This window comes from Manacus vitellinus, unplaced genomic scaffold (genome assembly GCF_001715985.3).
Source record: "Manacus vitellinus isolate BGI_N305 unplaced genomic scaffold, ASM171598v3 scaffold_83_pilon, whole genome shotgun sequence".
NCBI lineage: Eukaryota > Metazoa > Chordata > Aves > Passeriformes > Pipridae > Manacus > Manacus vitellinus.
This window is the reverse complement of record NW_021940836.1, coordinates 928,849-950,606: the sequence shown is the minus strand read 5'-3', so window position 1 is coordinate 950,606 and position 21,758 is coordinate 928,849. Positions and strand designations below refer to the sequence as shown.

General features: G+C 46.2%; 1 protein-coding gene across 1 annotated transcript; it reads right to left on the bottom strand.

Moving 5' to 3' along the window:
* Positions 1 to 314: 314 nt before the first annotated feature.
* Positions 315 to 18,431, bottom strand: LOC103755210 (alpha-2-macroglobulin-like protein 1). The gene is made up of 29 exons (XM_025896403.1): positions 18,423 to 18,431; positions 17,522 to 17,636; positions 17,092 to 17,202; positions 16,584 to 16,693; positions 15,888 to 16,055; positions 15,406 to 15,636; positions 14,931 to 14,994; positions 14,036 to 14,181; positions 12,928 to 13,077; positions 12,396 to 12,512; positions 11,687 to 11,834; positions 11,128 to 11,284; positions 9,647 to 9,872; positions 8,015 to 8,141; positions 7,599 to 7,720; positions 7,054 to 7,108; positions 6,274 to 6,357; positions 5,682 to 5,858; positions 5,438 to 5,519; positions 4,932 to 5,088; positions 4,664 to 4,738; positions 3,326 to 3,488; positions 2,787 to 3,004; positions 2,384 to 2,599; positions 1,764 to 1,888; positions 1,286 to 1,376; positions 771 to 839; positions 448 to 550; positions 315 to 355 (listed from the first exon to the last, which is right to left on the bottom strand). The coding sequence occupies exons 1-29, from the start codon at positions 18,429 to 18,431 to the stop codon at positions 315 to 317; spliced, it is 3,657 nt and encodes a 1,218-aa protein (XP_025752188.1).
* Positions 18,432 to 21,758: the final 3,327 nt, after the last annotated feature.

The following is a 21,758-nucleotide window of genomic DNA, read 5'->3' as shown; positions in this document are numbered from 1 at the left end:
ATTAACAGCTAGGACACTCTCACTAAGGACTCTAAAGGAAAGGGTTTCTCTGGTTTGATCTAGTATCCTTGTTTTTTACCTCAGCCCCTCCCCAAAAAAAGGGACTCCTCATACCCAAACAGAGTAGGCTGAACTAGTACGATGAATTCTGCTTAGGGATTTTCACTTATAGTCCTAGATGAAGGGAACATCATCAGAGATGAATCAGAGATACACGGGACTCCAATGGGACAGAGAGGTAGCTGAGGTGTAGAGGAAACATCACAAGGCTGCTAGGTCTGTATCGGGGGCTGAGGAAGGAACTTGCACCTACCTCAGATGCAGAAGATATTATAATCAGCCAGGGCCTGCTCCTCTGCAACAGAACAGGAGAGGTCTGAGTTATCCTTGCACAGAGCCAAGTGCAAACACCCAGGCAGCCCTGGGACCCCATGGCTTCACACTGACCTGGGCTGTAGTAGTCATAGACTCTGACATGGCCTGGTTTCAGGTTGGTCACCTCAATCTCCTGCTCCAGATGCAGAATGTATGTGTCAAAGACATGGGTCAACTGGGGAACAAAAGCAAATGGCAGTTAATTTATGAGCTGCTCTTTTTATTCCTCACCTAAATTTGATCCCACTAGCTGATAGTAACAACTCTGTAGAGTCAAAGGCTGGGACACAAGATGAATCTTAAGCATCCTTCTTTGCTAGTCACAGTCTTAGATTTTCCCAACAACTCTGGCAGTGCCCTCCACTCCTGCAGCTTCCCTAGTAGCACACACATACCTTGTCCAAGTAGACGGCAACACCTCCTTGTGTTTTCTCAGTTCTTCTCACAGAGTGCCAATGCTGCAGCTAGGACAGGAGAGCAGAGGAAGCAATTTAGTTTTCTCTTTTGAAAGGTAAGCATGAGACATCCCAATAAAGTTTATCTGAGTTTGAGTAGGCAGATTCTCAATTTACTGACTTCCAAATTTTATTTGTACTCTTATCCCTTCAGGCTGATCTCCCTGCAGGGCTACTCAGCTCCTGCAAACCCTAAGGGTAGGAACCTAGGTTACTCAGCTATTAAGGATATGCTGAGCAAATTGGGCCAGAAGTATCACCATCCTCAAGACTCAAAGATAAGAGACAACAGTATTAAAGTTTGTTGTGTGGCAGAGGGGAAGTGATGGTGAGATTGCTCAAGAGAGGGACAGGCAACAAGTTCCTATGCAACCTTCCCATGCAAACTTCCCCTCTCCTTGGGCATGGATGGTCCCACTGACACCACATCACCATCCCAATTCCATGCTTCTTACAGACGTCCCAGATCCTGGAGCCAGGACAAATCCAGTCGGCAGTGACACCTCCAAAATCACCATGTTGGAAGTGGATTTCTTCCCATTGTACCTGGTGGCAAAGATTAAAAATAGAGTCTCTCCCAGCTTACCCTGCCCTCTACCACCATACCCTGTGTGCAGTACCCTGAGCCAGGTAGCTCAACCAGGACTGAGGCCAAGGCAGTCACTGCCTCCTCTCACAGGGTGCAGATGATAGTTGCACTGCTCTGAGCATCCCCAGTCTGAAGTCACTTCTTGTACTCCTCTCTCCAGAAAGAACCAAGGCCCTCAGTAACATTTCCCCATCCCCAGAGGCACTTGTGTCTTTATTCTCCATCTTCCTTCTGGCCCTTCTGCTGAAACTGCCTGGTGCCTCCACTGCAGCCAAGAAGCACCCCTCAGCTCTCCAGCCATGCCAGGCTTTCCTTCCCAAGCGGGGCAATATCTTTAGAGTCACCTGACATTGACAGAGACAGTAACAGAGCGTGCATTGTCATCGGTGCAATTGAGTGGCTCGGTTTTCACTTGCAAGGCAAAGGATGTTGAGTCTTGTGGGGAGGGCGTGTTGTACCTCAGCACCATCTGCAGGGAGAGACAAAAAGACAGACTAAGATACAGATAGTTCAATATCATCTGTCGCACCTTTTTTTTTTCACTGGCTACTCTAATCCTCAAGATTGGGCCCTGGATAGTGAGTGGATAAACCATATGCAGTAAGGACACTCAACCCAGTACCAAAAATAAAGGTCATTCAGATTGGAAACCTTCCATGATCCTTCCATGGGATCCTTCTCAACCTTTCAACTGAGACTGTGCACATAAAACACACAGTAGTGGGACCACTATACAACATTTTCATCCTCCAGTACTCTTGAGAGCCATAGAAGCATCTCTGTCCTCACATTTGGACAGGTTCTGTCTCTGTCTCCTCCAACATACAGGTTCATTGCATTGGCAACAGGTTGGGATTAAAGCACAGTTAATGCACATTTCCTTCCATAGAGGTGCAATCAAGAGTTCTGATTTTGATAAGATGATGAGAAGAGGGTGGTCACAGCAGGAACTGTGGTAACCTACCCGAGTAAAGACACAACAGCTGCCATGGGCCTGCACCAAGAACTCGCCCGGGACCTCTGTCAGTGCTGCCTCCTGCACCAAGAGCCGGTTCTGATAGGAGACTTGGAACTTCCTCCTAAAGCCTCCATGGGACCTCACCCTCACTTCTGCAACCCCTTGTGTGCTGTATGTCAGCGCTGCATACTTAGCCAAGGCCTGCAAGGCGACTACTGTGTCCTGAAAAGGAAAAAACAACAACAATTAGATTTGCAGCTCTGAGACCCAATGATGCTTGAACTCGGCATCCTGAGAACCTCCATATACAAAGGCTCCCCTCCTCAAAGCATTTGCTCTTGCATATATTTTGTGTATATTTTGCAGAGGTCTTTCCCAAACAACATCCCCCTCCCTGGCCACAAGTTACCTGTGTTGAGGCAAACCCTCCATAGGCATTCTGCTGCCTGGTGAGCCAGGCCACGATGCCAGAGGCTGTGGTGAGATCAGACCCAGTGATATTTTGCTTGGAGAGCAGGGCTAGGAGGATGTAAGCTGTCAGCTCCACATCCACAGACACTGGCTGTGACCAAGGGCTGGTGCTGTGTCTGTACTTGGATGATGTCTGACTCCAGTGGATCTGCCCATCTGGGAAAGGAAGGTAGTAGATGAGGGATGTCAGGAAAGAAATCCTTTGGCCTAGGCTCTTAGACACAGTGACTTGTGTCTGCTAAGACCATTGAGTAAATTCCTCTTAGCTGGATCATCACATCACCGGGTCAACTGTGTAAAACCTATGTATTTTGCAATACCAAACACTCCATATTCCACACCAAGATGATACACAAAAACCAATAAGCCAATAATCTGCATATGCATTACTTCCCAGACACCCAGCTTCTGAGCCAAGGGCTCAGAAAGGTCACCTGTCCCTTCTCTGATGTTCATCTGGCCCTGAGGTTCCCATACCTGCTCTGATTGCCTTTTGATCAAGCATGTCAAGTAGCTCTTGGGTGCGTTGAGAGTCCTTAGCCAGGGCAAAGGTGTAGGCCAGCAGGGCCTGGGTGTGAGTGCTGGCAGCTTTGGGGAGGGAAGGAAGGATACAGCCCAGAGCCTTGCGCACCACTGTGCTCTACAGAAAAGAGTTACACAGGTGTGGGTCACAGACAAACACCTGTGAGGCAGGCAAACGCTGAGACACAAACAGAAGGATGCATTATTAGCATATGCCAGCACAGAAAGTACCCCATACATTCACCCAGGTGACTCTGTGCTTAAGCCTGCACTCTTTGTATCAGTGCAGCACCAGGAAGCAGTGTCTCCAGCCCTCAGCGCAAGGTGGGTGGACAGACCACCCTCCTGAGCTGGTCTTGGGCTTCAGTGGTGCTCTCTCCATGAAATGAAGATCCTTACTGCTGGAATAACACCATCACATCTTACTTTCCAAGTCCAAACACAACAAAAGCGAAACCACACACCTGCAAATGCTTACACACAGCCTGATGACCAAAATGACTGTGTTTAATTTACCTTCACAGTGAACAATTTTCCTTATGGTGAAAAACAGGTGACCTGAAGGACACCTGTTGCCAGAAAGAAGGTTAATTTCCATCTGTCTTCCTTTTTTTTTTAAGCTCACTCTTTTCAGTTCCACTGAAAAGCATTGCTTTTTCACTTCCTTTTCTGATTTCCAGAGAACTTACCTTCTCAATGTCTACAGCAACTGCATTTCTCCATCAAGTTAATAATGTTTCTTTACTTGCCAGTACCACAGTCTAGTAATTAGCTACAATCCTTAGCAATCATAAGAGTTCCCTCTTACTGTTATTACTTCAACATGCAGTTCCAACTGCCCTACAGCACTCCTTTCCCAGACTTTTCTGTGAAGCTAAAATGTATCAGGAGTTACATTATGTCTGTTCACTTGACTCTGGGAGCAGCTCTACCCACCTCTCCTCAGAACAACTCACCATTAGCTCTCAGCTGTGTAGGGCTAACAAGAGGATGGGAGGAAGGGGGGGTGAGGGGAACAGGAATGAGCAGTAAAGCCTGGGAAATGGCCATAGTGTCTAGCCATGAAGTCCAATGGCCCCAGTAGTTTAATCTCACCTTCTCCCTGCCAGCAATGTCCTCCTCAAGGGATAGTTGAGGCTTTTTCCCAAGAAGTGGTAAGATCTTCCTTGCCCATCCTATTACTTTGTCCACAAATCTCTCCAAGATGCTCTGTTGCCTGTCCCAGTGATACCACTAAGCTCTTTAGGATTCAGATCTTAAGGCAAGAGCATGGCAAAGAATCCCAGTATTTACCTCTGGTGTTGCTCCTGCCTCCAAGTATGCAGCAGTGATGTAGGCAGTCAAGGGGACTTCCCCATCTACACCTCCCTAAAAAAAAGCATAAACATCAAAAAGGCTGTTAATACACAAAGACCTGAAGCTTTTCAGAACAGGTCCCACCTATCCCTGGTTTGCTCTCTCACAAGAAAGCAGAACAACACAGGAAAATGAACTTAAACAATTACCAGTACACTTGGCAAGAACTGCTTTGTGTTGTCCTTCAGGGTGCTCTGGCACCTACCTTCATGAATGTGTGAACAAGTTGGCCCACATTTCTGAAGCAACCGCTGGGAAGCTGGTGGAACTCCAGCCAGGTCAGAGCAGCTTCTATGGTCCTCTTGTCCAGGAAAATGTATGGCTTGGCTTGGACAAAGCATTTAACCACAAATGCAGTCAGCCTGATTGGGGAGAACAGAAAAAAAGGCTTGAGAGAGGGAAGAGAGAATCAGAAAGAAATGGAGTGCATGAAAAAGCAAGAAGAATGAGTGGAAAGAAAGAATCTAAGCAGAAGTTGAGAAAAAAGAAAAAAAGCAGGAGTTTGAAACTGGTAGGTCTCTCTTTACCCATTATTCTATTTTTAATATGCTGGTCCAAGTCAGTTCATCCCAAGAACAACTGCCTACCCCTGGGGTGCCCTAGCCACAAAACTTCTAGAACACTTTGGATCCAATAAGACAGCAAGCCCTGTTGGAAGCCTCCTGGCTGTCAGAGATCAGGTAGACAGCAGGGAGAGAGCCCAGGGCTTACCAAGTATTACCATACTCATCCTTGGTACCAAATTCACTGTAGGAGCCATCAGGGTGCTGATATTGCAGTTGTATCTGATACCCTGGAAAACAGGATGGGGCATTAGTGCTCAGAATGGTATTTGCAATCAAATCACTGTGAATGGAATGGGGTGTTTGAGTGCTTCAGATGGAAGGAGAGTAGGCATCTGAGACTACTGGACACAGGGGAAGGCAGAGGAGCAAGGTGGGTCTCTTGTACTTGCCATTGCGCAGGAATCTTGTTGCCCTCTCTCTGATCTCAGGAGTCAGCTGCCTGGTCTTCTCCAGGTACTGCAGCATATAGACAATAGGGGCAAACAGCACCATGTTCTGCTCCCCACAGCCATGGGGCATCTGCACCAGGTTGTCCAGGTTCTGCAGTGCTGTCCCCATGAGGTCCCCTGAAACAAAACATAAGCACTCTGATCACCTCCTGGGCAGTAGGCTTTGGGATTCACCTCCTCCCACCTGTGACCTGCTCCCAGCAGTGCACCAAACAAGATAGCCCAAGCACAGCAATGTGGGGGCACCCCTAGTTATCACTGATAACTGGTAGCCAGCTTATCAATTCCACTGTGCCTGCCCTTCATGTGGACTGTACACATTCCCATCCTGGCAGGGCAAGCTCATTAACAGAACACTCTCTCCCATGCTAAGTGTTTTAGATTGTCAATAGTTAGGAAATGCAGCCACACACATGGGAAGAACAAAGCAGTGGAGCCTTGGAAACCTCAGAAAGGAGGTGTGTGGGAGCCTGGGTTTGGGCCTTCCTAGGGCTAAACTCAGAGATATGGGACTCATAGCTGAATTCCTTACCAGTGACTAAGATGGTGGCTCTGACTGAACCTTCAACCACATTTAGAGGCAACATCAGTGACACAGACTCCTGTGCTGGATTCCCTAACACCAGTTGGATAAGGTGTGGAGAAGACAAAAAGAAAGAGATTGTGAAGAAAACAGCGTTCAAAATACACAGAAAGTGTTCAAGGCTATTCTGTGTTAACTTCCCATTTTCCTGTCACAGAGGCTGCAAAACACCTCAAAAAATCCCTGTCCCATTCCACCCCCAACTTCTTCCATCCACCTCATGGTGACTGTGCTGTCTTAACAGCCCTCTTTATAGAGAGGTTGAGAGGATTTTCTCCTGGAAACTCTCAGTGGTCAAAGCCACCTGTTTTTCTCTACAGAAGTTACTCCATCTTGTTTTAGATTTCAGTTGCAGGCTTGTCATCTCAATGCACCTCGTGCTCTCAAAATTAGCTGATGGCCCCATCATACACCATAAAATTCAGGACAGGAACAGCAAGCCTAAGCCATGTCCTCCAGTGTCACCATATTCAGTAGTCTGGTTTTATTTCCCACAGGTGAAAAAGGCCTCAAGCTGCCACATTAGTGTCAGGGGTGTTGATGCTAAAAGACTGGACCTCCCCACATCCTTGCCTAGAGGAAAGCTCTAGCTGGCACTGCAAATAAAGTATGCTTCTGTAGCTTTGTCAAGTGGACAGAGAAAATATTTCAACAAGTGGAAATATCCAGGACCTGTTTAGGCAGGAAGAGGGGGATAAGCAGGGTGAAAGAAGAAAACAATCCTTCTACCTTTTTTGGGACACAGGATGGAGCTGTGAGCCTTTTCTACCAAAACTCCCTCTGGCTGTTGGAGCACAGAAAAGCAGCATTTTAATGAGCACACAGGAGAAAAACAGGATTACAAGGGGATTAGAAGTAGATATGGACAAAATCCTGGTTCAGACTGGACAGTCAGAGGGAATATCATTATTACCACACAAAAATGCAAATTACTGTCAAACATTTTCACTTCATATTAGAAACTTCATATTAGAATTAGCACATATTTTCAGAATATTTTCACTTCTGAATGTCTGCAAAACTGATGCTGTGAGATTCAGCAGAGAACTCAGGAGCAAGGACATAAAAGAGTGTTTAAAGTTTTCCATGGTACGAAGTAGATGACACCCCTCTACCTCCTACACCCATCAGCCCTCACGGATGGGCCCAGCTCAGGGCCTGAGATGCTAATTACACATTTTGAATAGCAAGGGGTAACTCCCAAAACACGTACAAAATGTGGGTATTGCACGAAGCTCATTTTTAGGTTTAGCTAACAGAACAGCTTCACTGACCCGGACTTGAATGAGTTTGACAATTGTGTCTTTCTGTCCTTCTTTTGGGACAAATGGTATCTCTTCACCACAGAGCTCTTTGGTGGCCACAGCCTCTGTGTGGAGGGTGATGTTCATGATCCCTGAAAATAACACACATGTAGGTACATAAAACATCTTCTGAGGAAGCACTTCCTATTAATACAACAGACATCACCTGTTGACAACAAAAAATTTGATCAGAGCCCTATATGGTTCTGTACCTCCTAGCACAGACTTGCAAGTAATCAGGACCTTAGGATGAATGCAAACAAGTACTCTCTGGGTAACAAAGCAACCAGCTTCTCACTCTATGTCAGCTTTTACAAAACATTGTAAAAACCACCTTGGTTTCATCCCTTCCCAATTTCACCACCCCACCTTCCTGTTCTTCTCACCCAGTTGGTCAGCTGTGACACTCCACTGAAAGGTCTTGGCTTCACCGGCACACAAGCAGCTGCTGTAGACACAGCCCTTGCATGGCTTCAGCTGGAAGTGTGCAAACTCCTCCAGGGTCATTTGGATCTGGAGGGGCAGCAGGGATGGTAGATGGTAATAAACAAATATCACAAACACAAAAAGGAAGCCTAACGGGTAGAAGCAGGGACAGGTAGCCTGGGAGGAATACAGAGAGATTGTTTAAGTAGCCGGGGATCAGGCTAGGAAAGCTAAAGTCCTGGTAACCTGGACAGGGATGCCAAGAGTAACAAGAAAAGCTTTTATAGGTATGGTAGTGATAAAAAGAAGACTAGGGGAAATGTAGACCCTTTCCAGAAGGAAACAGCAGACCTGGTTACCAGGGACATGGAGAAGGCTGAAGCACTCAACAAGTTCTTTGCCTCTGTCTTAACCAACAAGTGTTCCAGCCATACTGCTCTAGTCACAGAAGGCAAAGGCAGGGACCAGGAGAATGAAGAACCACTCGCTGTAGGAGACAATCAAACTCAAGACCATCTCAGGAAACCGAGGGTGCACAAGTCCATCGGACCTGATGAGATACATCCACAGGTCCTGAGGGAACTGGTGGAGGAAGTGGCTAAACCACTATCCATCATATCTGACAACCCATGGCAATCCAGTGAAGTTCCCTCTGCTGGAAAAGGGAAATCATAACCCCTGTTTTTAAAAAGGGAAATAAGGAAGGGACCTTATTCATTAAAAAGGGAAATTAGGAAGGGACAGGCCTGAGAGGTGGGCCTCTGTGAACCCCATGAAGTTCAACAAGGCCAAGTGTGAGGTCCTCCACCTGGGTTGGGACAATCCCAAGCACAAACACAGGCTGAGTGGAGAATTAATTCTCAGAGCAGCTCTGAGGAGAAGGACTTGGGGGTGCTCATAGACAAGAAGCTTGACATGACCCATCAATGTGTGCTGGCAGCCCAGAAAGTCAGCTGTGTCCAGGCATGGCCAACAGGTCAAGGAAGGGGATTCTCCCCCTCTCCTCTGGTGAGACCCCATCTGGAGTTCTGTGTCCAGCTCTGAGGACCTCAACGTAAGAAGGATGTGGACCTGTTGGAGCGAGTTCAGAGGAGGCCATGAAGATAATCAGGGAGCTGAAGCATCTCTGCTATGGGGACACACTGAGAGAGTTGGGGGTGTTCAGCCTGGAGAACAGAAAGCTCCAGGGAAATCTTAGAGTCCCTTTCAGCACCTTAAAGGGCTAAAAGAGAGCTTGGAGAGGGACTTTTTACAAGGGCATGCAGTGATAGGGTAAGGGGTAATGGCTTTAACCTGAAATAGGGTAGGGTTAGACTAGATATTAGAAAGAAATTATTTACTGTGAGGGTGGTGGGACACTGGAACAGGTTTCCCAGAGAAGCTGTGGATGCCCCATCCCTGGAAGTATTCAAGGCCAGGTTGGATGGGGCCTTGAGCAGCCTGGTCTAGTGGAAGGTGTTTTTGCCCATGGCAGGGGAGTTGGAACTAGATGATCTTTAAGGTCCCCAAATCATTCCATGATTCTATGATCACAGGCCATGGATTTCAGCCATCTCCCGCTTTTCTCACAGAGCCTATCAGGGCTCACCTACCTTCATGCATTGCTGCAAGTTGTTGAAGACTGTGGCCTTCAAGTTGAAGGTCTCACCCTGGACCACAGAAGATGGCAGTGGCAGCTTCACAAGAAAGGGCTTGAAAACAAGCAGACTGGAGGCTGAAGCAAATCCAAAGCCATTATGTCCTGTGCAGAACATTCCTGCTTTCCATTCAGTGATGGTGTCAGGCACAGTGACAGTGACATTCTTGTTCCCACTGGGACTGAGGAGAAAGAGACACCAACAGAAGCATTTAACTGAATGTTGTTGTACACCACACCCGGTGACCTGGTCTGTGTCCTTCTCTCCAGTGTATCCCATTCCCTGAGCCCTATTGAACTTGCAGCCCTTGTAGGGTTACAAGTAAGGCCTTGCAGAAGTTGGGACCCCTGCATCAGAGGCTTACATCAACAGAACATTTTTGTCAATAGGTTACATGGCTGCAAGATGCCATCAATCACATCAGACAGTGCTTGCCCTTTGCACATCGAAAAATGGTTTAGAGATGTCAGCAATTTCATCCTTCTTGGACTAGAGATGGAGAACCAGACACCAGAAGAGCAACATGACCAACATCAGTAGTGCTTAGCAGAAGACACAGATCCTGCCATTCACTGTCCTGTGAGACACTGACAGCTTAAAGCCCAACATGAAGACAGGGCAGAGGCTTGCCCTGTGCCCACATCACAGCTTTTTGTTCTGTGGCTGCTACCATGGCAGACATAAAACCAGCCCTACCTAAAGCCAGTGATACTATTTTACTCCAGTAACTGGAGTCAAAACATTCACTTTTGCCATGAACATAAAAGGCAACACACACAACATAGAGACATTTTGCTGGCTCAGATCAGGTTGGTGGACAAACCACATAGGAGATATCTGCTGCTAGGGGGTGAAGAGATGGTTGTATCTGGAAGGACAGTGGAGGTTGGAGAGGGCAGATGTGGGGGCATCTGGCCTGAGCCTACTCCAGTCTCCAAACAGTAGACAAGAAAATTTTGAAGTCTGAGATGAAAAATCTCCCAAAGCTCCCTCAGTAGACTCTGTGTGTACACTGACCCTTTCTCACAGGACACAATTCCCAGTCCTGTGAAGGACTTCTATGGACATCAGTTTCCCCTGAATACCAGGATACAACTTGTGAGCACAGTCTGGGAAATGCTAGCCCACAGGGCTACCACAAGCAGAGTGAGGCAGTAAACCAAGTTGTTCTGCTGCACTTCACCTGCTTTTCTATCTTCCCATGCCAGCCATTTGCCATCGATGGACGACATTTCTGTATGATTGTCTGGTAGAGGAAAATGCATTTAATACAGACATCAGCTCCAATAAGAAACAGCCTGACAAGTATGATCCCCACAACGTATGTCCTTAGGTGTCTTGCACAGCTGCCTATGATCTAAACTCAGCTGCATCTGCTGCCACTCCCAGCCACACTAAATGACCCAGACTAAACCCCTACTGTTCAGTTTACTCACCCCACAGAATACAAATCCCATAGCCAGGTCTGGGGAAAAGGCTTGTGTACTTTCTCTTCAGCTGAAGAAATAGGTGGAAACATAATGGGCTGATAGGTTGATGTCAGATGTTCTGATGGAAATAACAAAGACCTAGTCACCACAGTGTCCTCAGGTCCTGGATAAGAGCAGAAGAGTTCCAGCACAGTGCAGGCTGTAGCTAATCCAGTCAGCTCTCTGAAAGCACGGCATCAGAACAGAAGGTTCTGTCCCAAATTTTAAAATATCTTGCCTCATTTCAAATGACAGAGGTGCTTTGGGCTTTACTTGCATGTATGGGCACTATGGGACATGAACCATTCCCTCACCTCAGAGATAGGACCTGGTATTCAGACAGATCTCTAATATTTCAGAAGCTGTGAGCCTCAGGCAGCCTCACACTATCACAACAGGTTTAGGGCCAGGGAACACTCTTTCTCCTCCATTTGCAATTACAGGATTGGCTCAAACCCAGGACTGCTTTCACCTGAAAGACTAACTAAGCATCCTGTGTAAGAAGAAACAGTTGGCAAATGCTTACTATTATATGCTTTATGGGGCTGGGCAAACATCAGCATGGGCCTAGAAATAAACACTCCTGTTTCCTGCAGCTTAGTTGTCAGTGATGTGGTTGGACACACTCTGGGTTTCCTGATATTGGTGTTGGACATAATTTTCAACCCCATTTCCTGTGGGAAAAAGAAAGAACTGAATCACCAGAAGTTTGTCCTCTCCTCAGTGCCCTCTGCCCTGTGCCTTCCTGTCCCCTCACGCAGTGGGGGTTGCACTCTGGCTTGGCAAAGTATTCCCTTGCTTCATTTTAAGAGGGAATAATTCAGATTCTCAGCAATGGGCAAAAAAGGTCTTCTGAGCTAATTCATCTGGCCTGAGTCAGCCAAATTTATTCCTTTTCAAACACATGGTCATTTAGATATCATGCCTTCTCAGCCTGCAAGGTGCAATTGCTCATGCTGTGGAGATTTAAACAAACTATATGAAATCCAGTTAAAGTAATCAATAACCCTTGGCATCTTGAGTCACATAACCAAAGTGTGGTAACCACACAAAATTTTTTCCTGAGTCAACATTTCAAGTCACTTATTCAAATAACAAGTGAGTTACAAGGGCCTAAACTGCACCTGGTTCCCTGTGCTGTCTATAACAGCATCCCCAGGATACTGGTAAAATCAGGGGGCTACACTCCCCTCAGTTCATAAATTATCTCAACCCGCCAAATCAACCACTTTTACCCTGAATGCTGTAAACACATCAGGCTCATCAGCATTTGGGAACCCACATGAATGATCATCTTCAGATACTTGGTGAGGATACCTGGAGTTATAAACAGATGGGAACAACCCATAGATCTGAGAAAGCAAGAAAAAGCAGAAAATAAAATCAGCACAAATTAAACCTGCCATTCTCTTCCTGTCATACATCCGAAGCCTGTTTGAACTGCTTCTGGCTACTGTGCATGAACACGTGCCAGAAAGCCCAGGCCCGCTGTCACTCTTCCCAGGCTCTCTTCTGACATTGCCAGCACAGCCCACTGAACTGAACACAAGATAGAACAACAGAAGCTGTCTTACCACTGGTGCCCTGAGTGATGCTCAACCTCTTTCTTAACCCCTAATCCCTAGCCATGACATGCTGACAGTGCTGCTGATCCCTCTGGGCCGTGCTTTGATTTTCTTGGAGATAAGCTCTGCACAGATGCAATGGCCTCCCTCCCTCTTCATGTCATTATGAGGGAAGGGAAGAAGTCAGAGCAGGCTCACTCACCAAGTGGCTGCTGAATTCTCTTCCTGGCTTAATCAAAAGGGTGCTTCGATCCACAGCCCAGACAGCACACATGGATCCAGGAGCTGCCAGCAGGTGGAGACCAACCTGTGAACCAGGAAGAGTCTCTGGCTTTGAGAAACCGAGCTCCACCTGGATGGGAAGAATGCAAGCAATACCTGAATGATATTTCTGATGCTGGCCACCCTACCACTTCCCAAGCAGCAAAGGGACCTACATGAAGAGAGTTTCCAAAAACTTGCCTTGGACAGAAATCCAAGGAACCTCCCAGGAACCCCCAGAAGGTATCTAAAAAACATCACGCTGAGGTTCTAATAGGACAGACAGCACAGGGGGAGCCATCAGTGTCTGCATGGAGATATTCCCGTGGAGTCAGAACATGGTGCTCTCTTTATCCAGCAAACCAGCCAGCCATGATAACACACCTCACACAGCTGTTTTCTGGAGCCCTTTCCTCTGGAGCCTCAGATCAAAAATAAACCTAGTCCTTATTCCCAAGCTCTTTGTGGGGTTGTTCTCAGTTTTCTGAAGTTCTTCCTGTTCTTGCTTGAATCTGACTGTCTACAGCAGACAAACAGCTGTGGAGCTGCGGAGCAGGGGTAATGCCAGTCCTCAGAAGTTCATCTTTGGAGTACAAGACAGCCAAGAAAGCAGATTCCCATGGATGTCAAAACAACCACAAGCACTCGGCGTTTTCAGGATGGCCAGAATCTTCCATCATCCACTTTCAGATGTCATCCCAACACCATATACTAACAATTCTAAGTGCCTACTGCAGCAGCAGAGCAGCCCTGAGCTCTCCTGGGAATCACACTAATGACCTGTGCTGTGCTGGGCTATGATCCTACTAGGCTGCAGTTCCTATACATGCCTATGGAGACAGACAGCAATTCCCTACCTTTCCCAAACATTGTGGCAGCCCCCACAATGCTCAGCACACACTTGCTCCGTACATCACAGTACACCTCACCATCCACATGACAACTTCCCACACGGTATCAGCCACACACAGCTACACAGTCTCTCCTTTCATTGCAACAGACACATACACTACAACATATTTAGTCATCGCCTCAGACACAAATCCTACCTTATTTCTGAAACACATGGAGACACTGAAGGTGGCAGAATCAGCAATGATTTTTCCATTAGGGAAGATAACATAAACAACTAGTCTCGGAGCTGGGGCATAGGTCAAGCTGAAGGTAAGAGGGATGGAGAAGAAGCCTTCCAGCACTAGATGGAGAAGGAGAGAATAAGAGAAAGTAGATTTGGTAGTGAAAATAGACTCTGATCAGCTTTTGTCATTCTGCATGTGCCTGTTTAATTCCTTTCTTCAAGTATTTCATGATGGAGGAGATTTTTGGAGACCACTGAAACAATCAGCACATCTCTGAATCTGGCATTCAAGACTAGCAAAAGACTCTTCCTGGTTCTGTTCATCGCCTCAAGGACATGAAAAGGTACTTTGGAGTTCAAGCTTGGTTCCACAAAGAAAGTGTCAGATTTCTTTCAAAGTCTCCCATCACCAAACATCTCCCATCCTGTAACCAAAGAAGAGGTGACCTTTGTCCCAAAGCACCTATAATTCAGATTGGAAAAAATAAGAGCTGAAGAAGTAAGCAACAGTGGGTCAACACCCATCAAAATTATAAATTGTGGCATCCTAACTACTCAGATTATTTGTAGACCCAATTTCTGTGGAGGGTAAGGCTATAGTTTCATGCCACGTGCAGGAGTAGCAAAAGGAGACTTTGAAAATGAAGACAACAGAGGATGAGCCTATGGGCTGGGAAATGCTGAGCATTCTTCTCTTGGTTCAAAGCGGGAGGGTAAAGGAAACAAGAAAACTGGAAAAGCACGTTGCTCTGATACAACAGAGAAGTAGTGAGCCACCTCCACACCACAAAGAGGCTTACACCACAGGAGTGGATGCCACAGACCACTGAGTGCTTGCTAAACATGAAACTGAGGAATGCACTTACTTCTTGGAAGCCCAACCCAAATAGTCTTCTGACCTGCATGGACTATCCCTCCTTTTCCTGTGACCTAGGGAAGAATACAGAAGGGGACAGTCACATAGTTACAGAGTCTTTGAGATCACTGTGAAGCTCAAAGTAACCCTGAAATTGGAGATTAGGTGGAGGTGGGGAAAGAGATATTACCTTTATTTGCTCTTGGCTAGTAAGGAGAGTTCAGGGGATGAAGAGACTCGAGGGAGGACAGGTAATTTCAACACCTGCCCTGCACCTGTGCAGAGCCTAAAAGAAAGATTCCGCCTTCCTTGCTATTACTGCAGTCCCAGAATCGAAGCCTGGATCCAGCCCCATGATGACTGGATGAGCTACCTGTCCTGGGTAGCTCAATAGCCAAATCTATCAAATATCAGGCTTGAATCTCTAAGAGCCGCTGATCTTGTGCTCTCAGCTGTCACCCACTAGCACTTCCCCAGAAACTCACAAAGTAGGAGAAAATGACACGCTTGGGCCCATGTTCCAGGTCTTCCTCATAAATTCTGAAGTCCACCTGGACAGACTGCTTTTTGCCACAGGGCATTGTTTCCGGCACACGGACAATAGAGAGGAAACTCCTGCTGGTGCTGTAGAATGGACGTATGAAATAAGAGGCTCGCTGGTAACTCAAATCAATTGTCCCAGGCTCTCTATCCAAATCTTGATGCAGGACACTTGCCTGGTGAGACAAAAAACTTGAACAAGTTAATTTCCCTAGTTAAGTAAGTTAGCTGCAAATCACCATAGCTGCACCTCGGTAAGATGATCTGAGCAACACCAAAGCACAGGTCTCTGTGTGGAGATCTCAAGAGAAAAGCAACTGGGACCTGGAGAATAAGCTCTCAGAGGAAGCCAAGATCCAGAACAAGCTGAGGTGTTTCAGGAACTACTGTCCTTCCCCTGCCACAAGACAGAGTCTTCCTCACTTACCTCCAGGGAGACCAAGGTGCTATTCCAAGCAGTTGTGTCCAGGCTAAATGAAGCTGTCCCAGAGTCTCCAGTAATGTACTTCTCCTTAAATTGCCGCTCACCGCTGTTTAGTACAAGGAGGACTTCTTTGTGCTTCAATGCCTTGCCTCGGTAGTCAAGGACTTTAATCTGAGAACATCGTGGTGAACAAGAGAAGTGCAGAAAAGTCTAATCAGCAGACAGAATCTCCTGCTTCTCCAAGTCAGGAGGAGCATTTCCAAAGCCAGTAAGATCACCCTTTCAGTCACTAATAAGATTATCAACACTGCTACTGGTCATGTCACATTATCACTTGTGGTACCATGTTCATTCACAGAATCACAGAATCACAGAATAGGTAAGGTTGGAAGGGACCACAGTGGGTCATCTGGTCCAGCCCTGATGCTCTCCATTCCTTCACAGAAAAAGGCTTCCTGGCTGCTGAGATTCCAAATGTTTGGGTTTGGACTCCACATATGGATGCCCATAGCTGCTGCTACTCATGGCTTATTTGGCAAATGTCAGTCTTGGGTGTTATTCTCACATTTGACAATTCAAGAGTTTTGTCTCTGGCTCAAACCCCTGGCTGAAGGCGAGGTCAGAAAAGACAATAGACAACAGTCACTATGAAAGCATTGTTCACATTCTCTCCTTCAAAGGACTGTAACTGTGAATTACCTTCCCCCTGTACATCTCTCCAGTGTGGTAGTAAGAATTCACATCATCAAACAAGGCCATCCCACCAATCCTGGAGATGAGTAATTTGCGGGAAGCATTGACTTGTATCTCTGAATGAAAGCAGCAAAACAGAAACATAAGAGAAGGAGCAAGAAAGCCAAGCACCCCTCAGCCATTTCCCTGCAGAGTGACCCACTGGTAGTACTAATGGACATGCTGAGCTGCACACACATTTCATATCATGATGGTGACTGCCCACAACTCTGGATATCTAGTCTTCCTCTCACTTAACTTCTAGCCCTTAGAGAGCTTCACCACTTCAGACTGCAGGGACTCAGAATGAGTGTGTCATCCCATCAGGAATTGCTGGCTCTGTATCTGTGAGGTTTGATAGCAGGCCCTAATGGGCTCAGAAAGCTCAGATCTCTGGCTAGCCTGAAAGTCTTCAAAAGCGCTTTTGGTAAGATTAGTGCAACTTCCCAGCCACCAGAAACATTTCCAGAATTACCTGTGGCATCCTCCACCAGCGAGGCCTCTGCAACTATGCTGTCCTGATAATACCGAAAGTCTCGACTGAAGGAGGACAGACTCACATTTGTGAAGAAGCAACCTGCCTCATCTGTCTGAAAGTACAGAGAGAGGAAACAAGTTTGAGCAAGGCAGAAGGCTATAAATTATCAAAATGGTGCAGAAACAGCATTGCAAAACCCCTGCTCTCAGGGGTGTGTGGCACAGCAGTCCAGGATGTGGAGCAGGCACAATGCAAGCCCACTCATAATCATCAGGCACAGTTATTGAGAAGCAGCACAGTAGAATACTGAGCAAGCAGCTAAAGAAATTGGGTAACATCACTATTACTTCAGCAAAAGCTTTCAGCAGCCTTGCCTTACTAGCACAAAAGTCTCTGAATAAGGCTCATCTCTTCCTGAGCATCTCACCTGGTTGTTGAATTTGTGGCAGAGATCGGGTTTTGAAGCACTGGGTAGGAACGGGGCTATCTTCTGACAAAGGTTCACATGAACTATTCCCTGGATGCTTTTCCCATGGGTGTATCTGTTTGGGGAAGCAGGGAAAGGAAGAGACAGTCATACACAGTGGGAGAACACAGGGCTTGCTTTGTGTAGCCCCAGAGACCACTTACTCACAGATATTCACAATACAGCTCGAGAGTGGCAGTCATGTAACAGGCCCAGGAGTCCTGACCCAGTAAAGCAGGGTCAGTCTAGGGCACTGCAGTGATGGGAGATCAAGGGCTCTGTGATATAATTAGTGCTAAATTAATCTATTCTGGGAAACTAGAATGTTGTAGGTGCTGACTCAGCACAGAGCTCTGCACTATACATCAGCAACACCTGCAATAACCCCAGGATATGCTGAAGGCATGCATCATCTTACAGGCAGAAACGTGTGTGATTAAGCAAGTGCCTTTCATTAAGAAAGCATCTTTATATGAGGCTAGCTCTAGTCTTGGACTGTATCTGGGGCAATTCGTTTTCGAATTTCTCTAGTTTCCACTAGAGCATAATCTGGAAAAGCTTTCCTTCATTTCCTATGGGTTTGTTCTGCAGATGAACACCAAGTATCTACTATGCATCTGCAAAAAAAACTAAAAAATGGCTGCTTGTCAAAGGGTAGGTTGTTCCCCCAGATTTTGTGTGTAGAGACCTGTGGAATGTTTTTAGAAAAGGGACATTAGAGTATTAGAATAATAGTTATAGGAACTTTTTGTGTTGCATCAGGGTGTAAACAGTGGTCATGGAAGATTCTGGCCTCCTGTAACTGAAGTGCTCATCGGGCCAGGAATTAACACAGGGAGAACCCTCCAGTGAGAATCCTCACCTGCCACATATCCGGAGTGGGAAGGTTGTATCTAGGGCATAAATCTGATTTGGTGCCTCAAAGATCACTTCGAATTTTGGCAGCACTGGAAGGAAAAAACAGAGAACTGTAGGAAACACAGGCCAGGGACAGCCTTCACAGAGAATTAACATGAAGACAGACTATGGTAGAATAAGAGACAGGAAATGAAGAAGGAAGATGGTGAGAAACAGAAAGGGAATATTTCTGTCGTGTCTTTAAAAGATTTGTATATAGGCTCTGGTTGATTGCTCCTTTCCAAAGTAAAACCAAACATATCCATGAACCTGCACTTCTGACAGCTATTTGCAGTGAGAGGAAACTAGTCTCCCAACACAGTTGATTAGGGAATGAAAGTGAAGTTAGATGGCACTGGACTTCATACTCTCTGGCAAAGCCTATCCTAAATTATCTTGCTTTGTCTAAGATCTGCAGGAATAAGCTGTGTCAAAGGTCTGGGGTCATGCATAACATTCCTCCCACACACTGACCCAAGGTCCCAAAGTGGTCTCTCCTCTGAGCCTCAGCTCAACTCTTTTCTGTGACAGATGCTACTATTTGTCCCATTTGCTCCCAGGATGGTTATCAAGGAATAAACACCCAGCTTCCTAGATCAAGAGTACGAGGTCCCCCCTGCAGCTCAGACAAACCCCCACATGCTCATACCATACTCCTTAACAGAGAAGCTGCCAAATGCTTTTGCGCTGTTTACGTTGATGACGTATGTTCCCAGCAGAGGCTCATCACTCAGCTGGAAAGACAGATCTGCAATGCCATCTTGAGGGACCACATTCAGCCACTGCTCTATCTGGTTGCTCTTAGGGTCCTACACCCACAAGAAAGATAGAAACAGTTGTTTCTCACTGGTCCACATCCTATAGAAATTGAGCTTTAGGATTTCAGTCCCGTAGACTACCAGGTTCTACAGCTAAGGAATGAGGTTTGATATAGACTAATCATGAAATTTTGAAGATACTCTAATGCCTAGGTTCTGCTCCCAGTATCTGAGTCTCTTTCTACATTTATTTAAATTCCAATCTTAAGGAAAGATTTTTCACAGTTCCAACTTTCTTACATAAACATCTAAGTTATCTGTCTATATACTCCCACAAGTCTAGAACAACTGAGCTTTCCACTGAAGTAACTGGGAGCATAACCTCAAATAAGTGCATAAAAAAGAAGCTGAAGGAGTATGTTAGTTTAAGAATTTAATATCTAACAACAAAAAAGGTCTACTATTCCATTCAGAGGTCTGTAAAACTACCAGAAACTGAATATGAATAGCCCAGTGAAATGACTGCCATCATCATTACTCTAACACTGGATTTCAGCATCACTCACCTGGAGAAACAAAGAAATCTGGGGAGGGAAAAAGACAAAAATATTAGAAGGGAGAAATACATGCCAGCATCACACACAAGGCACTTCAGATGCAGAGCCCTCTCTGAAGGATGTACAACTAGTGATTTGGAAATTTAGAGCCCTGACAACAATACAAAGTAAAACAAATGCCACCAAAAAGGAGAAATACCAGGTGGGTTCCTTACTGTAAGGTCTGAAGAAAGGGAAAGGAAAAACCAATCTGGAGACCACCCAGCACTCGCTAATGACTTCCTGGCAGAAAAACTCAGGAAAAGTCACTACCCAAACAGACCTAGCTCTGGTGCACCTGCAGTCTCACGGGAGTTACAGAGGTATAGGATCACAGAGTTCAGAAGGAAACTCTGGAGGTCATCTAGTCTAACACCCTGTTGAAGCATGTCTTTGTGCCTATAGCCTTCTCTAGCTGGGTTCTGCATATCTCCAATGATGAAAATGCCTTCTCTGGACACATTTCCATATTTTTGCAATGAAAAAGCTTGTCCTAATGTCTAGTCAGCATTTCCCATGTTCCAGCTTGTAGGGGCCAGATTAAGAGCACCCTTCCCCACAACAAGGAAAACCCACCTTACAAACTATTCACTCCCCACCTGACACCACCACATCAGGAATTAGTATGTCACATGCTTGTGCTTGCATGACTATTCTACCAAGATGAGCAAGAGACATGTACACCTCTGCCATCTTCCTGAGTTACCAGCTTTTATTTGAGTTACTAATCCCCCCTGGACACCCATGAGGCCTGGCCCAGGGATGAATGTGGAAGAGCTGGAGCTTTAGCAGACAAGCAGGGTAGAAAGAAAGTAGGATCCATGCGTGGTACAAGGCAGCCTTTTCCATAGTGCCCCAGGACTGGCTTACCGAGTCATTGAGTGCAACGAATTCCTCATCCAGAGTCACAATGCGAAATTTCACTGAAGGCAAGGAAATCAGGGAATATATTTATCAGATGTCAGTTCTTCCCTACAAACCCCTGCTCCATCTGTTTCCCCATCTCCTGTCTCCATTCTAGACACATTTGTGGTACCATGTGACACTAACATTCCCACATGTAAGATATCATGAACATGGTTATCATCCTACTGCCTCCTGCAACTTCAGAGTCATCATAAGTTGGACATTAGAGCCACTGAAAACATCACTCAGCAAGAGACATTGTCTCAAAGCCTTCTGCTAGGACTGTTCATGCATTTCAGGTAATTGCAGGCTTTCCACATGGTGTAACCAGCAGAAAGCTTAGGGCCCACAGTTCCTCCCATTTGCACCTCACCTGTCTGCCCTGGCTGATAGATGGGCTTGTCTGTTTGGATGATGGTGCCACTCCTGGTCTTGCAGATCAGGACCTTTTTCTTCTCCTCAATATTGACCCCTTCGCCTGTGATGGTCAGTTTGACAGTGGCAATTTCCTCTGTGCCATCAGCTGGAGGTACAACCTATACAGACAAGGAGAGAAGAGCACACAGGCACTGAGTAATCTTCTGGGGGCCCTGAGCAGGAACTGAGAGTAAAGAAGAAGAACTAACCAGTTCCTTCCAGCTGTCCCAGGACACTTCTTCCAATCTCTGGATCCAGATCACATCCAGATCTCAGTCCTACATGACAGTAGGAGGCCCTGCATGTCATGGAATCTGTCCTTTTTTCCCACTGGTGACAAGCAGGTGCCTGACACCTCTGAGTCTTCAAACTTGCTCAGCAAGATGGGCAGATGACAGAAAGGTGGGAGATGGTAACAGAACCAAAAGAGAAAGATTGAGGTGTAGCACAGCCTCAAATACTAGGCCTTCAGAACTACCCAGCACGCACAAGTAAGAAATCCAGATCAGGAAACACAACTAGAGAGTCTCCCTGACTCTGGCAGCCAAAGACTCCAGTAGCCTCAGCACAGAGTATACAGTATAATAGAAGGGATACTCTTCAGATGTCTGCCTTATCCTAGAT

Bases quoted from the DNA above. Each gene is read 5' to 3' on its own strand.
- LOC103755210 (XM_025896403.1), bottom strand. The intron at 16,056-16,583 runs GTAATTCACAGT...CGATGTTCTCAG, and splicing joins GAGAGATGTACAGGGGGAAG to ATTAAAGTCCTTGACTACCG. The intron at 3,005-3,325 runs GTATGGGAACCT...TTCCTTTCCCAG, and splicing joins TCAAAAGGCAATCAGAGCAG to ATGGGCAGATCCACTGGAGT.